The 16,921-nt window shown below is 42.2% G+C and overlaps 1 protein-coding gene and 1 long non-coding RNA gene across 2 annotated transcripts; one reads left to right on the forward strand and one right to left on the reverse strand.

Moving 5' to 3' along the window:
* Positions 1-36: 36 nt before the first annotated feature.
* On the reverse strand, positions 37-15,689 carry DHX32 (DEAH-box helicase 32 (putative)). Its single transcript, XM_015867512.3, has 11 exons — positions 15,272-15,689; positions 13,399-13,592; positions 11,902-12,274; positions 10,972-11,217; positions 8,937-9,036; positions 8,693-8,851; positions 4,104-4,295; positions 3,220-3,369; positions 2,042-2,232; positions 1,595-1,776; positions 37-367 (listed from the first exon to the last, which is right to left on the reverse strand). Exons 1-11 carry the CDS (start codon positions 15,539-15,541, stop codon positions 175-177), a joined length of 2,250 nt encoding a protein of 749 aa, XP_015722998.2. The 5' UTR covers positions 15,542-15,689; the 3' UTR covers positions 37-174.
* On the forward strand, positions 2,120-2,694 carry LOC146760021 (uncharacterized). The gene is made up of 2 exons (XR_014948799.1): positions 2,120-2,240; positions 2,554-2,694. It is a non-coding gene; the product is annotated as an uncharacterized LOC146760021 (long non-coding RNA).
* Positions 15,690-16,921: the final 1,232 nt, after the last annotated feature.

The following is a 16,921-nucleotide window of genomic DNA, read 5'->3' on the forward strand; positions in this document are numbered from 1 at the left end:
GTATGACTCTTGCAACTTCTTTTGTTAATGAAAGTGCTGCTTTTCTGTTTCTTCCAGGAAAAAAAAACATTTATTCTGGAAGTTCAAAGCAATGACCTGAGTTAAGGTGGGAATGCACACGGCATGTACTGCTCCTATCCATATGTATCGGATATATGATACTTCAGTCTGAAATCACTGAATAATACATCTCTGCTCAGCGGGAGTTTGGGGGGGAGTTTCATTTTCTTTGTTGTCACCTTCAGTTTTTTGTTTCTCCTTGATGGCTGGGACAAGTGACAGGTGATCGATCGCCTCCTGCAGAATCTCCTTACTTTCACTAGGAGGAAGATTGCTAAAGTAATACTGAGGTGCCAGCTCCACGAACCTGTTGAGGAAGTAAGAGAAAACATTATTATGTTTTTAATGTTGAAACGTTTGTATGGCTTTTATCAGGCTCACACAAAAGAAAACACCAGCAGCTACAAAATGGATGTTTCAACTCAAAACCAAAAACCATCTCCGAGATGTAGTAGTGATTTATGTTTTCAGGAGGGTTGTTGGACCTGTTGTCCTCTTTATTATATTTCAGGTGAACTACTTGTAGCTCAGCTCCCAGTGCTGCAGATTGCATTAAGTAGTAATCTGTCTGGATCCGAACATGTTTTTGGTTTGGTGTGAGTAGGAAAAAGGCTTTCTGAGAACCATTAGAAATAGAATAGCAAAGAAATAGAATAGCAAGGATGGTGGAATGTTTATTCTCAGTACAAATAGGTTTTTGCAGATGAAAGACTGTAACCTTGTTCTGAATTTGTAAACACTTGGTATGGAATGATTTGACTGTCTGGGTGCGTTAACGTGGCAAGAAAGAAGATCTGCTGGAAAACAGCTTTCAGGGAACGAAACTTCCCAACTAAATTAACCTATAAGTACACAAACGTGTTAACTTCTGCTTGACTTTTGCTCTGTGTTTTGCCTTTTAAGCAACTTCTGCATCTTGTATGGTGTTCTTTTAATGGATAAGTTGATAACAGTTACAGAAGCAGCCATTGAGACTCGCTCAGTACTTCAACAGTTTGGCTCACTTAAGGATAAACAAAAGACTGATGGAGAAATGTTTTGTTTTGTATTAAAAGGGTAGAGGGAATGGGGAGGACTTTGAGCTCTAATGTAGTCAGTGCTCTGAATAGAAGCAAAGGAATGAAGCAACAAGAAACAGTGACAGAAGAATACTGGCAATGAAGACAGAAAATTTATTCCACCTATATTTACTAGTTTGTGTGAAGACTAACACGGCTTTCTTCAGCACTTCAATGATGCCAACTCCTCCTGCTTGACTGTGTGTGAAGATTGTCCTTCTCTCTTATCCCCACTTAAAATTTTACTTGGTTTTTATTACCCTTACCCAGAGAGAATCAGGTATGCAAGGGATGATTTCTGAGCAGAACTAGGAGATGGATGTTGTTATGATAAAGGAAAGGGAGAGAAGACACAAATTGGCTTCTCCAAGCATTGCTCTCAATATGCACTTGTGTCCTTACCCTGTTTATGACTTAAGTACTGCTTTTCTGGCAGAGAGATGAGTGAAGAAATGGTTTCACCTTTGTTAACTTACAGATGGGGTGATATTTCAGAGACCACTCTGATGGAATTGTCTTCTGAGATACTGAACTCGTGGAATAAAACCCACTCGGGACTCCTCCTGGTGTTATAATAGGATGAAAAAGGATGAAGCTGGGCTACTTGTCTGTGTGTTAGCATTAAGTAGTTACCCGAGCCATCTACATCACGAGCAATCTGAAAGCACAGAGAGTTATCCATTACTTAACTGAATGTACAGGATGCATAGAAACTAAACTTGTGTTCAGGTAGTTGTACGGGGAGAGCCAAACCTCTTCCCAGATTTCTATGGGAAGCTGGGGACTGCTGAGGAAACGTCAGCCTGTGTATTTGAAGGGAAACCATCTGCATCAAATAGTTCTGTGAAATGATTCTATATCAGCCAACAATTCTATCATGAGTTAACAGTGCAGGAAGATGAAAGCACGACGTATTTCCTTACTTGCATAAAGTAACCGGATAAGAGAGCTTTCTTAATGCTCAGTGTATTTTCTGGTGATCCAAAGTCCGGTTGTGAAATGGGAAGTTCAATGCGCTTCATAATCTCTACTAGTTCAGCTCTGATGATTTCTGCCATCCTCAGTGCAGAACAGCTTAGAAAATAATTACGGCACCATTTTTCATTACCGCAATCTGTGGAGGTAAGAACAGTATTTTGGCTTAAAGCACAGTCCTGATGGGTGCTGCTAACAGAGAGATTGCTCTGTAAAATGCTCACTGACTGGTGCAGCGGATTAAAAGCATTTGGGGGCTTTTTTGCTGTTATCGAGAGCCATACGGACCACTTAGGCTCGTTGCTCTTGTTTGCGAAGAGAGTGGGCAATACATCTCTATGTAATATCAGATTTTAACTCTTTCTGAATCAAGACATCAAGATCTCTTTTTTGGTCTGTAGCAAGTAATGGTTTTGCACAGAATGAGTAGCAACTGTGTTTTCTGTTTTTCTGGTTTCAGGCCAGGACATGGATCTGAAATCAGATTGGTTTTTCTGCTGAGCATCGTTTGCTGTTAAAGGACAGTTTCTCTTTGACCTCTCCACCATTTCAGCATTACTGACCACAGAGCGGCCCATGTCCTGCATCACAAAGGCACCGTGAGCAGAGAAGCTGTACTTCCTTCTCTTGAAGAGTCCCCCACAATCTTTTCTTTTTCATATATAGCATTTTCTCATACTTACAGTTGATAAATGAACTGGCCTGACAGTATGGGTGGGTCTCATCATCTTCAGCTTTTATTTAGTACATGCAAATCTACCACTCTGGTGCCTAAGCTGAGTAAACCTGACCAAGATACGTGAGTACAGGTAAATGTTCTGAAGACCACCTGTCTGCTGTACCTTTAATTCCTTCCCTTAAGCCTTTCTTTATTCATTAGGTATAAAATCTAGTGATCATTAGGCTGCTGGGAAGTCATGTCGTGCCTTAAACCTGGGTTATGTGCGCTTGGAGGAGGAAGCATCTTTCTGGTTTTGTACAGTGGCACATCAAATGACGAGTGTAATCAGCTGCTTACATATGCATGTTGGATAAGGTAGGCTGAATCAATGGCCAGCAATGACTGTTCCATTAAAAACAAACCGTTACCAGTGTGCTTTGCTTGCTCTGCAATGGGTGCACTTACACTGGCCTGCAGAGTTTGTGCTGGCTTCCCTGAAGGCATTGAAGACGTTGATAAGAGTGAAGTGATCTCCTGCAGGGTGTGAGAATTTTCTCCAGCAAGTAAGAGCAATCTCTTCTGTTCCAGAAGGCGCGTGCAGGAAGCAATTAGGTGCTTAGGAAGAAAACAACACAAAAGCCAGCAATTATTAAAACTCATGCACCAACAAGGCCCTTAGTCAGCAGCTGCAGTAGTGTTTGTGTTTTTAGTTTCCTGTGTTGGATTATGGCTGAGCTGAATACACTGCATTCATATTTATGTGGTGTTTCCTTCAATCTCTCGTTTAGTAAATCTTCACTGTGAGCACCAAAGGTGAGCGGCCTTCACCCACACTGGTACCAAATTGCTTTGTAATGGCCTGGTCTAATCTATCCACAATCTGAGTGTGTGGTTTTAATTTAGAAAGGAAGGGAATGCACTTATGTAATGCCTGAGTTGTCCTATGCTAAAGTTTTAATTCTGCTGTGGTACTGTGTTATTTAACAGGCTGGATGTGGCTCTGGGCAGCCTGGGCTGCTGGTTGGTGACCCTGCACACAGCAGGGGGTTGGAACTGGATGAGCACTGTGGGCCTTTGCAACCCAGGCCATTCTGTGATTCTTTGACAAAAGGCTGGATGCTAATGGGACATCTGAAGCATGGAAGTGGAGTGCTACTGATAAATCTGTTGTGTTTCATTGCATGCTCAAAGCCTGGACTTAAACAGCTGAAGATACTCATTCAGTTGAAGAAGTAGAATATGAATAACACAAGTTTGCCTTTGGGTTGCCCCTGCGAACAGCCTTGGGAAGAGTCTGTGTGGATTTGGAGGTGGCAGAAGCCATGGAGCAAGACATGAGTTGAGAGTACCTGTTACCATGGCTGCGATGGTGAGCATTTCATCAACACACTCAAATTCACAAGAAGCCAGAATTGATTTTGACAGCTGTGGATCCAGGGGAAATTCTGACATAATGATTCCAAATTCAGAGAGGTTTCCATTGTTATCCAGGGCTGCGAGGTAATCAAGGTCCTCCAAAGCTTGCATCAGGCTTTCAGGAGCTAATAAAAAGGGAAAGACAATTCAAATTCCTGAGAGTGGATTAAATATTATTTCACTTGTATATTTCTTAGGGAAAGCTTTAGAACGAGAAATAATTTTTCAGTTGTATTTTTCCTAGAACTCAGCCTCTATCATTTGATAGCAGGTAATGATTATAGGGCTGGAAATAGCTTTATCTTTTGGCTATCAGAGCAGTTCTTATCAAAAGTCAATACTGACTACTGACATGAGAAGGGAGCAGGTGTATGAGACTGATGGAGGATCAGCTCCACCAGCTTTGGTCAGTGGCGTACAATGCTCACTCTGAGCGTGAGAACCCCTCCAAGCCATGGCTGTATCTTCCTCATAGGCATGAGGGTGAACGAAATCAACAACCCACAAGATGAGCAGGTAGAGAAAATGGCTGATGCACAGACACAGAGATCCTTTTTCATCCCTTTGCATCATCCCTTTTTCATATAATATGTTCATATCTGAACATATTGGTGCCATAGGTTACGAAGTGTACGGTTACATGGCAGTCAGTTTCGATCCCTTGATAGCATCAGTAACTCACATTTTTATGCCCAGGAATTAGCTGCCTTGAGATGCGAAAGCACAAATTACTTCCCAGTTTTGCTATCAGCGTTTAAAAAAATAAAGAAATAAAATAACTCTTGGGTTTTATTGTGCTAGAAAGGACGAGGTAGTAAAGGTAGATAAAGCAGGTGAAGGAATGGCAATAAAGTGCATAATAGAGTAGAGCTTAGTCTGCATTTTGAGGCACACTCTCAATCAATAAAAAACCATCACTAAGGAAGCAAAAGCTTGCCTGAAAGTTCCTCATTCTACGATACGTGGTATAGCAAAATGCAAGCTAAATAGAGTTAATATAAATGTTTAAAGATGGAGGACAGTCCTTTAAAAAATGGATGCCTGTATTGTCTTACAATGGCAGCAGAGCAGCAGGCATTGTCATTTTTAGGGCAGCTGCTGTCATCAAGGCCTACAGAGAGGCTTCCCCAGCTGCTGCATTTGCTAAGCCATCACATAAGCAGCTGCCCAGCCCTGCAAGTGAGAAAGGTATTTCTTTATCCCATGTTTTTTCTCCCTTGCCTGTGTTCTTAAAGTTTCTTAAGGCTTAAGGTTGGGCTGCTCAGGGCTTGTCTCAAGGAATCCAGGCTCACTATTAATTATGCACCTCCTCCCCATCATACTTGGGCTTTTCAAAGCAAAGAAGTAGCTGAATGTTATCAACAACATTGGAATCATTCATCTAGGGTTCCAAGCTGACTGTAACTGATGCTCCCAGTTCCTCAGGCTTTTCACAACTTTAACACGAGCAGGATTGTTTCTAAAGGCAGCTGCAGCTTCAGTCTCCGCTGTATCTCCTCCTTCAGGTCAGAACCTGAAGCCCTTACTGTGTGATAAAAGGAATACAAAACTATTACTCTTAATGCACCAGGAAGTGGCAGATCGAGCAATTTGCCTTAAGTTCTACAAAGAATGAATATTGAGGAGAGGATTTAAGATGAGGTTTTCTAGTGGAAATGTTGAGTCGTGGCCTTGAAGCAGTGATGGAGCACCTGGTGGAAGGCAGGGCCAACCCAGGGGAGCTCAGGTGCATGCAATCACCCTGAGTGATTGGAAGGGCTGGAGCCAGGATCCACCCCCTCCCAGACCTCATTTAATGGCTGGTAGTAGAGGTGAGGGTATCTTAGTGGAGTTCCTTGTGGGCCTGAGACCTTCTAAAGGTAAGTAGTTTTTCTTCCTTTGTTTCTGTGTCTGTTGCACTGCAGTTTGTTCTCATTTGCTGCAGCCTAGAATGGTGCCACTCTGCTTTTATTGCAGTGTTTTCAGTTACTTTACAGTATTACAGTTTTCTTGATAGCTCTTCATTTCCAGAGAAGTAACTGGTAGGAAGTTAAAGCTGAAACGAGTGCCGGGGTAACAGGTAGATAGTTGGAGCTCAGACTGAGATGCTCTTATGCTATCAGTTCCATAGTGGTTTCTTTACACTGTAATTGGTCATTCAAGGTGCTCCATTTTCGCCTTCTGCTCTTTTTGTCCCAGTGTGCAGGCTGGTGATGGCTCCTGCAGGACACCCAGCGCAGGGGCCAACAAAGCTTTTCATTATTCAATGTATAATGTTATTTAATCCATCAAATGCGGAAGTAAAAGCGTCAAAGAATCAAGAACTGAACTGAGGAGCATAAATCTGCCTCTAAGTGCTCTCCTAACCTTCATGGTTTGTCTTTAAAAAACATGTTAGACTGTTCCTAATGAAAGCAACATGCTTTGTCTCTGAAACAAGATGAAATTAGCCACATTTATACAGCGCTCAGTATGATGGATGTTCTAGAAATACATTCTAATTACAATGCACAGCTCTCAAATGTCAAGGCATCCATGGCCATCAAGTGTTTTAAGATGGAAGTTGATGATGATGGTGTGCTATTGTGATGATGTTGATTTCCATAGTTTCAATAAGGTTTTTTCCAGCTATATGGGAAAACCTGTGTAATATTGCAGCAATTTATGGGAAAAGAGTTCTTTTCTTCCATTCTATAATGCCATTGTCAGCTAGGCCTGATTAACTGATAAGAATGCATGGACATCACTACTACAGTGGCACAGGAACGCGTGTAATGCACTTCAGACCTGCACTGCCAAATACACGTTTGTATGGCTCATGAATCCTAAGAAGGGTAACGAGCCTGCTGCATTTGCTCATCTCGATTATAGCATGAATTAAAGGCAGCAGCTGTAAGCCTGACATGTTTGTTGCTCTCATAATGCAGTAATGAGTCAGAGTTAATCCCAGCTTTTTATTTTTCCTGGAAGAGCAGGAGGGGGAAAAAATAATAATCTTGTGCACATTGTTGTTGAACAGGAATAAAATGTTTTACTGATGTCATTTCTTTGCTTATCTGCTCTGTGTTCTCTGCTCCACATGCAAGGAATGGGCTGGAGATGTGCTGCTCTTTAACTGTGCATCTTGGTAGGGTGTTTATTTTTCCATTTTTCATTGGTTTTAGAAACTGAATTAGCTGAGAGCTAAATCACGTGCGTGAAGGAAACTGAGGCTCTAAAGAGCCATAGGCCCCAGGACAAACCATGCTGTGGAGCAGTAGGATGGCTAGTCTGTCTTAGTATCTGCACGCTCTGAACTTGGCTCAGCTGAGATAAATAGGAGTGTGCTGAAATAATGCCCTGTCTTTTTGTTCATTGTGTTTTTTCCATGTTTCTGTGTTTAGCTGAGGGTGGGCAAACTAGTAGAAACCACTGGCTTCTATAAACCCATGTGAACTGCTGTGAAAGTAACAAAGCCTTCTGTGGAAGCTAGAAGCTGTTGTGCAAGAAACCATACTTTCCATCTTCAGTGGTCATTCCCTTCTCCTTTTCTATAGAAGTCCCTTTTAACTTATTGACCACAGGTGCACGTCATTTACTTGAGCTGTGTTGGCTGATGTCATAAGACAGCTGAGTCTCTTTGCAAATACCCTTATGTGTAGACTTGTTTCTTTGTCTCAAAAAAGAGAAGATGAAAAAAACAATCCAATTGAGAATTCCACTTACAATGTAGCACTGTGCCCAATGCTGGGAATTAAGCTTTGCTGTGGTTAAATAGGGTGCACAGCGTGTGAAGGACATATGGTGGTTCTAATTCCACGTGTGTGTAAGAAAGGGGAGAACAGTTTGGCACTAGAAAACTGTCATAAATGAGAAGGCAATAGGTCATGTGATCCCTAAAGCAATTATATCAGTAGGTCAGAATGGAGAATACCCTTCTGTGGGAAACGGATCCAAAATGTGAAGTTAGTAAAATAAAACAGAAGATCAGCAACTGCTTTCCATGCAGTCTTGCCTTAAAACTGAATGTGCCCTGCCAAGTATTGGAAGTTTACTTGGGTTTATTTTATCTGTAATGTCATTTAGCACTGGAAGTTTGCCGTGGGAGATGCTGGAGGATAAAGTCTGATTTCCTTTGAATGCATCTCTGAGGTAGCGATGGTGGTTTATTGGGTTGTAAACTCTTGATTAAAGGAATATGTTTTGTTTGGTGTCTGTGCAACGACTTGCACAATGGGACACAAATTTTCTTTGTGGGCTTTAGGAAAATAGTGTGAAACCTGGGTGGGAAGGTACTTGGAGTATTGATTTAAAGGAAATAGGAAATTCAAATTCCATTCAGCTACATTATGGTCTTTCTCAGAGCACCCGGTTTGTTCTGGGAAATGTTTTTCAGAGGGCAGTTATTGCGCTATGAGCCATCCCAGCAGTCAGTGGTAAAAGTAGTGGCAGGGATATTGCAAGGACTTCAATAAGAAATGTCCTGTGAATAACAGGACAAAATTAATCCTAAAATAACCAGAAAGGGAATATAAACTATATGGAAAAATTGATGCATCGTTACCTGGCCTGCTAAGGAACTCGCAGTGTCTGAAGCCAGCTATATCCATCCTCTTCAGGAAGAGAACCATGCTGGTTAGGTTGGATTCCTGTATTCTGGCTGGGAAATCTGGTTTCATTTCTTTGTATGTAAATTCTTCAGGATACAAACAGAAGAGTTTCCCTGGAAGAGTTTTCAGGAATGTTACATTTTTAATTCTATTAATAGTTTAGGCTGATGGGTTGCAATGGAGTGCTGGTAACTGTACCTGATGGGGACGTGCTCAGAATTTGTTTGTGCATCTCTGCCTGGGCTTTGCTGATTGGCTGCGTTGTAACAGAGTCTGCTCTGATTCTAGGATTGTACACCTTTAAACAAAAGAGACATTGAGCATTAGATGAGTGAGGACTACAAATGTATTAATGATCTGGACTGAGTTTTTTTGTCTAGGTTATTGTACGCAGTGTGTAGTAATAGTTCCATTCCTCCTTATAGTGCATAATTATTAGTGTGGGAATGAGAGTAGTCAATCCTCTAGTAAACTGACAGATGCTTAAGTTCTGCAGTAGCTCTGTGATGTAATCTTAAGATGGGGTATGCTTCTTCAGAAAGGACACCTGTGAAAGCTTGTATCTAATGGTATCACCAAGAAAAGCATCAGAAAAGCTTATTTATTTCTTCCTGTGACAGAATCCCAGCTCTACCTGATAACGCTTTGTACTATAATTCTGTAGTTTTGTCTTTATACTGAAGCCTGGGACACAAGGATTGTCATCAAGGCATATGAGGCCCATTCTATTTTTCCCCTTATTCTTTTATTTTGATAGAACTAAGGAGCTGATTCACTCACTTTTCCAGCCACCAGGTGATGGCCGGAAGCTTCTGTACAGATAATGGCTGGGTGAGGCAGTTTGCTAATCAAGTCATCTAATTGGATCTTGTCTGCTTTAAGGAGAATTTTAATCAAAAAGAGAAAGTGTGTTTCAGTGCCAGGGACAAATCTGTCTTCCACTGGGTGCGTTCATCATCTATGCCACCTGCCAGACTTCAGTGGGATTTCCTTCTGTACAAAACCTTGCCTGCATTGAGCTGACTTCCAGCCACGTGGACTGAATGCACATTTGATTTGCTGAGAAATGAATATTAAAGGACTGAGCTTCTGCTGTTATGACAAAGTAATTGAGTTGTAGGGGTAAAAATGGTGTAATTGATAAAGGTAATGTGACAGCCATCAGGGCTGTGCTGAAACTGATTTGTTCCCATCCCAATCTCTGGATTCTGCTTCAGGCTTCAGACCAAAGAGGAAGTGAGATTCATTTCAGTCATCACCCGGAACAACAGCTGTAGTTTCAGAAATGACTGCGTTATGCTCAACCTAATTGAAAACTGTGCTTCAGCCTTTGTTCCTTCCCTGTGTATGGCAGTTCTTTTCCCTTGACTTAAGGCTGAGTTATTTTATAACCCCTGAATGAGAGCCTTTAAAATGACAGTGTTAGACTTGGGTTTGTTTGTTTTTGTGATGATAATGGTGGTGTCAGTTCCCAATCCTGGACTAACCCTTAAGACTCATCAGAATTAACAATCCCTGCTTGAAAATGGTAGGAACATTTAAATTCGATTTGGGTGATTCAGTAGTGGGTTATTAAAATATACCCTCATTTTGTTCCTTTGGCCTATTAATGGGATATCTGATTTGCCCAGTAGGGCAGCTATGAAGCCAAAGTGCAGCTTTCCAACATACAAAGTGATTTATTCCTGTGTAGTTGCTCATTCTTTAGGACTCCGTATCAGTTTTTTATAAATGAAATAAATAAACTCCAGTTTTGCAGCTGCACCAGTTCCTTCCAGAATAGGGTGGAAAACAAGAACTGAGGACACAGAATGAATTCATTCATTCAGTAAATTGCAGCATTTTGAGATACTTGGAGGGAAGGAGATGTGCCAAAGGAACAGAGGCAGCTTTAAAAAGCCATGGTTCTGTCTGAGCATCCTTCAGTGCTACATGATCTGTAGAGTTATGCTGCTGGTGCCGAGATTAATAAAACAAGGAGTGAGGTTAATCTCCCAAACCAACAGGTACGTGAGAAATGATGATATTTTGCTCCACGTGTAAGATACTGAAGATACACTATCAAAGTTATTTAAATTTTAGTGACTGAAACATTAAAAGACTTATAGAATCTGGCTCATGACAAAATATGTGATTCTTTAGAAGCTGTTTGCACCAATCTGCACCTTCCCCTGAGAAACAGTTTGTTACACGGCTCATTTTGGGCATCCTGGCTTTGCTCAATGTTACCAACCTTTCTTCTTTCCACACCAACATCAATGACAAATGTTACGTTCTTAATCCGAATCAAAGATTCCCCAAAGCTCGTGGTAAGCAGCACTTTTCTTCTGTATTGCTGGTAGCATTTCTGTTTGTCTTGCTTTGGTTTGGGAATGAAGTCGTTTCTTGTGGGGTATAAAGGAACTGGGATGAGCTCTCCGAGGTCAGGGTTTGAATTAGACTGTTCCTGTCTGATCATATGGTAGGCTTTCTCAATGTCCTGTAACCAAGAGAGAGATTTAACTTTTTTACTCGTTAATATGAAAAATAAATATAATCATTTAATTATGAAGCACTCATTTCTAAAATCAACTTGAACCACGTATCAAACTATAACACTTTAATCTTACTAGAATAGCTATTATAGCATAAAGCCAAAATTGATCATAACTACATGTGGGAGTTTGACAACTGTACCAACTGCAGAGCAGGGAATAGCTGTGCTTTTTCCTGTGCTATTTTCTAAATGCTTATCTCTAGATTTAACTGTATCCAAACCAACCTCCAGGGCAAGACAGATGAGCATCAGTGTTATATGGGAACACTGAGCGTGGGAAGTTATGAAATTGCCCCTAAACTTTATGTATATGGGACGTGTAGGATGCATCCACATTCATAATTTAGGTCTAAAGAGAAAACTCTAAAGAATTTGCTTAAAAAATTGTCATGTGTGCAGGCGTTGGAATTCTGTAGCAGATACTCCAGTGCCCCATTGGTGTCCCCTTTTAGCTGGACCCAAAGCTGTGGACGTGGTTGTGTCCCCAGGGGTGGCTGCCTCTGTGCACAGTGCTTGGGCAGAGCTCTTACTTGGGTCGCAACAAGTTATTTATAGGTTATATGAAAACACAGATGAGAATCATTTCTTGATTGGAACTATAAATACTGTAGCCGGTCAATCACTCACTTGTTCGCATGCCAGGAAGATGACGATGTCACCCTTCTCCTTCGTATGGTGCAGCTCAAAGAGCAGCCTCAGTGCAGACAGAAAATGGTCTTTGGGCATGCTGCAGGCGTACACCACCTCTGCCCGGTGCTCATTTTCCACCTGGATGAGGGGCACGCTGCCACAGAAGTCCTGCAGCTTGCTGGACATGTGGGGGGCAGTGAGTATCACCAGCCTCAGGGCTGGTCTTGCTCTCAAGACATGTTTAAGAACACCAAGGAGCACATCAGTGGGAACGGTTCTTTCATGCACATCATCCAGAATGATAACTCCGTAAGAGTTCAGAAGAGGAGCAGACATCATTTCCCTCTGCAGCATATCGTCTGTGCAGTATCTGTGCCATACAAATGGAGAACCGTGCAGAGTTTCACAGAATATTCAGGTTTGACTGTACAAAATTAATTCAGGGTCTTGAGGACAGCTTTGCTCTTTCTGCTCTAACAGGAAAGATTTGATAAGAACAGATACTATCTCTTTTGTAAGCTGCTTCAGCCTCAACACCCTAAATTCTTTTTTAAGTGTCTGAAAACTCAGTGAAAGTCAGTGATGCTAAATGGCATTATAGTTGAAAGGACAGGATGCTCAAGGCAAAAGAAGAAATAATTCCCCCCTAAGATCATAACTTACCTTTCTTTTCATCTTCCAAACTTTCTAAGCACATTGCGTGCCGTAACAAATCCTTGTGCTGTGAAGTAGTACTTTCAGATAAGGGAATGAAGGTATGCACACACACAGAGCACTGCTAGAATGAAGATGAGGGACTGATTCATACCATGACGTCTGCCCCACTGCTATTCCTATGATGATTTGGGAAGGTGGAACTAGATGAGGGAGGTAGGACTGGGAGACCTTCCAGGTCCCTGCCAACCCGTGCCATTCTGTGATTCTATTATGGCTGCTCAGAGGTTGGTTTTTTTCAAGTACATTATTTTCTGCTTTGTTGCTCAATAGGACATTGAATCTTCTCGATCAAGGTTTTGACACATGGGTGTTGGATGAGAATAGGGCTCATCTCCCTTTCCCATCAGATTTGGGAGGAGGTGATGCAGGGTGAGGGTCACACAGTCTGCATAAAGATTAAGGGCATGCAAAGGGAAGAGAGGCTCAGCTTGAGTTTTTTGGAGGTGGGGAGTGCTGTGGTTTGTACTGGAAATGCTTTTGTGGCTGAAAAAGTGGCTGGAACTTTGTGGATCACTCCTGATGTATTGAAGAACTTTGAGTGGCTCAGAATCTGAATCCCTGTGCTGCTGAAAGAGCAGAATGGTACAGACTTTGCTGACATGAAGTGTTGCACAGGTGCTTGCATTGCCTCACATCTCTACAACAGCTAAGTATGAAACACCTTTTTCAGTCTCCATCACTAATGTTGGAGCTGCATGGGCCTTGAGGTCCCTTCCAACCCAACCACTCTGCAGGTCTACAAAGAAGATGAGCATTAGGGATGAGAAATGCACCAACCTGAGGATGGTTTCTGTTGTACAGCAGCTCTCAAAGGGGACAAAGTACCCCACTTCATGGCCCACGTTGACATCCATCTCATCAGCTGCACGCAGGGCCAGCTGCACCGCTACCTGCCCGTGTGCCTGGGAGCACACAGCTGCACCATGCCTGCAGCCAGCAGCCAGGCAGTGCTCAGCACACCATTGTGGGACCTGCGGTGGGCAAGGACAGTGCTTAACACCTCTAATGGGGACTGAAATGCAAAAGGAGAAGCGTGGGAGAGCATAGCCCACCTGAGTATCAGGTAAGAATCATTTTAGGTAAAATACTAGGCTTATATTTGTGTTACATCTTGTTAGCCTCTTTTTAGGACAGCGGGAAGAGCTGATACTTGTTAGTAAGTAGTTTGTTGGTTTTATCTAAGTTGCAGTCAATTAAATGGGACAGAGGCTCTTCACTCCAAGAAATATCCCAGGCTTCAAGCCATGTGTGCATTTCCTATGGCTTATTTTTGCTTGAAACTTCTTCTCTGCTATCTGGGGCAACAGGTTTCAGTTGTTATATATAGACCAGGGTTTGGGCAGCCTGGTCTGGTGGTTGGTGACCCTGCATATAACAGGGAGGTTGAAACTAAATGATCATTATGGTCCTTTTCAACCCAAGGTATTCTATGATATATTATTATGGCAGTAGACTTGAATACTCCTATTGGATATTGGGCTCCAGTGATGCGTTTTACCATTAGTTCTCTAAACTGTGCATTCTTGCAAAAGCATTTGCTCTTAGCTGGAGTGAGAGAAGGATTGTGGGCCTTCCTGAGAACTCTACCTTCCTTTGTGCCCTTCCTGCAAACCTTCTCTGTCTTTCCTGATATAACATTAATCAAAGTCAAACCATGTTTTCCAAGTAAGAATATGCACTGAATCCAGCACAGGTCCTGCAGAGTTTACAGTTCCCACTAAGAGTTCAGTGTGCTAGTGGACAAAGAAGAGGATAAAGTGGTGAGTTGAGTCAATACAGAGGAGGATAAAAGTCTCCAGCTGAATAGAATAGCAGCCAGCATCAAAGGAATGGTTTATCGCTGAGTAGTAAGACCTGAAGTATTTTAGCTTTGGCCTCTCTGAAGAGAGTAGAAATGTACTGTAACTTCAGTAGGGAAGGGTCATGTCTGATGTGCTCTTCAGCACAGTGAGAGTGTGTAGTTGATAGGTTTTGAAGCTGAGATGTGATGTATTCCACAAACAAAATTTTACAGTGCATGTACTGATGTTTATAATAGTATTTTATACATAATTTTCCCAACGTTATTTGTGTATTTGGTTCTGAACTTTGTATGACAGGCTCCTGTACAAGCATTCCTCAGTCGGTGTTTAGAAAGGGCTCAGTGTTTTGAGATCTAGTGTTTAAAATGTAGGAAGTTGTCATTTGAGATTGCAGTTTATTGTTTATGACACTGCTTTAGGCAGTCAGTGACTGAAATGTGTTGATCTTCAGTGCCATGGAGCCTGAAGGACATTTGGTGAGTAAAACAGGTTGTAAGGGGCCAACAGAAGCAAGCATGGATTGCTTGCAAGTGCTCCTGAAAAGTTATTGTGCATTTATATAAATTTCTGCATCTCTATTTGAGTGCCTGCATCTTCTGGAATAGCAGCAGCTCACTACTAACCAAAACCAGGCACCAGTATAACATAAATCTGGTACGTCTGGTGTAAATGAAGGGTGGTAGCAGTGAGTAGTAAGCTGAACACATTTCTTTTTCTGTTTCAAAATCTGTTCTAGTAGCATTAATAGACTTATTTAACAGTGTTGCTGCTTAGTTGTAACCCTGAGCATTGTGCAATAGTCAATGTTCTAAAGATAAAAACCCAGCAACGCGTTTTGTAATACTCACCTGGGAGCTCTTTCCAGTCTTCGCATCTCCTGACACGATCACAATTTGATGATGAAGCAAACTCTCCATGAAGGCACATCTCACTTTCCATACTGGCAGTTCTTGTCTTTCTTTCATCAGCTTATAGTAACGGGAAGAGTAAGGCAAACCGTCAAAAGGATTGAGCTCTAAGTCTTCTCCATACATCTGTATGTTGTCTTCCTCACCGTCACTGCTGTCAAGTAACTCTGAAATGCAGTGGCTGTCTGGAGGAGTGTTTAAAAACTCCATTTTTCTTACTTGTGCCTCTCCCAGCAAAACCACATAAGCAGTGGAGGTGGAACTTTGTACTGATGGGTCACGCGGGCTCTCTAAACCTGGGGAAATCCATTCCTGCTTGTTTTGGGATCAGTGTTCCCCAGCTTTTCAGATGAAAGGCTCACCTGATTCTCCGCCTTGGGGTCCAGCTTCTCTCATCATAGCACTCCAAACCTCATGAAATACATATCCCAAATGTACTCCAGACTTCAAAACAGCATTGATTGACCCAGCTGATATCTAGCAGTAGCACTCCTTGTGCTTAAGCAACCTCTTAAAGTAGCACAGGCAGCATCTCTGCTGCTGTGGGATAACGGGAAAGGAACATGGAGCTGACGGGGCGTGTTGTTGTCCCTGGGCTGCTCAGTACTGCTAATCCCAGCACAAAGGCTTCATCCTGGGAGCAGAGCTGGCATTGCACTGCTGGGAACAGCCAGCGGCTTGGGTTTGTTGGTTTAAAAAAGCAGCAAAGTATCTTTTCATGCCCTGAGTGTGTTAACTCTGGGAGTCCTGTAAGGCTGTAATTAGAAATCTAAACTGTGTTTAATGCATTGAAAAAAAAGAAGGCAGAAAGATGCTGATTCTAACACTTCAAGTATACAGGAAAGATTAGGGAAGCACTGATGTAAAGTAACTCTGCCTCTTAGGACTCAAAGGTAACAAAACAGAGGCTCCTAATCTTGACTGTCTGCCCCATGACACAAATATTAAACAATTTTTCTATTTGCAGAGGAAAGCCTTTTGTTGAACGACATGTTGATAATGCCTTGGCAGGCACACTATGAGCACAATGCTCTAATTCTTTTCCTGTATCAAGGTTTCTCTGTATTAAGTACTATAATAAAAAGTTGTTGTTATTATTATTTTAACTGATTTTTGTCTCATTGTTTTGGGATGCAGCGCTGCTGATGCTGCTTTCACTATAGCAGCATAGAGAACCAACAAAGTAGGAGAAAATACCTTTGTTCAGCATCCGGAATAGCTCAATATGAGTGAGATGAGTTACGTGCTGCTCCCAGTGTAGGCTGTTGCTGGCACTCAGCGTGGCTGGCAGTGAAGGCTGACTGACTGCCCAGTGTGGGGGGCGAAAGCCAAATGCAAGCTGGAGGAACAGCCCTGGAAGGCAGAGGGACGGGTGATTGATCTGTGCTGCACAACGTGCCTCAGGTGAGCCATCCGTGGGGACACTGCTGATTGATGGCCATCCTCATGGAGGTGACAGGAGGTCTACATTTCATGCTTGGTGACACTGAGTTAGGTTCATGTTCAGCTGGGGATGGAGCTTCTCTTCCTGCTGTGACCTTGGTGAGTCCCTGGGCACTTGATGATGTATCTGATTTTCTGTTACTTCCT

Source organism: Coturnix japonica, chromosome 8 (assembly GCF_054131305.1).
Source record: "Coturnix japonica strain WE chromosome 8, WE-NBRP24, whole genome shotgun sequence".
Classification (NCBI taxonomy): domain Eukaryota; kingdom Metazoa; phylum Chordata; class Aves; order Galliformes; family Phasianidae; genus Coturnix; species Coturnix japonica.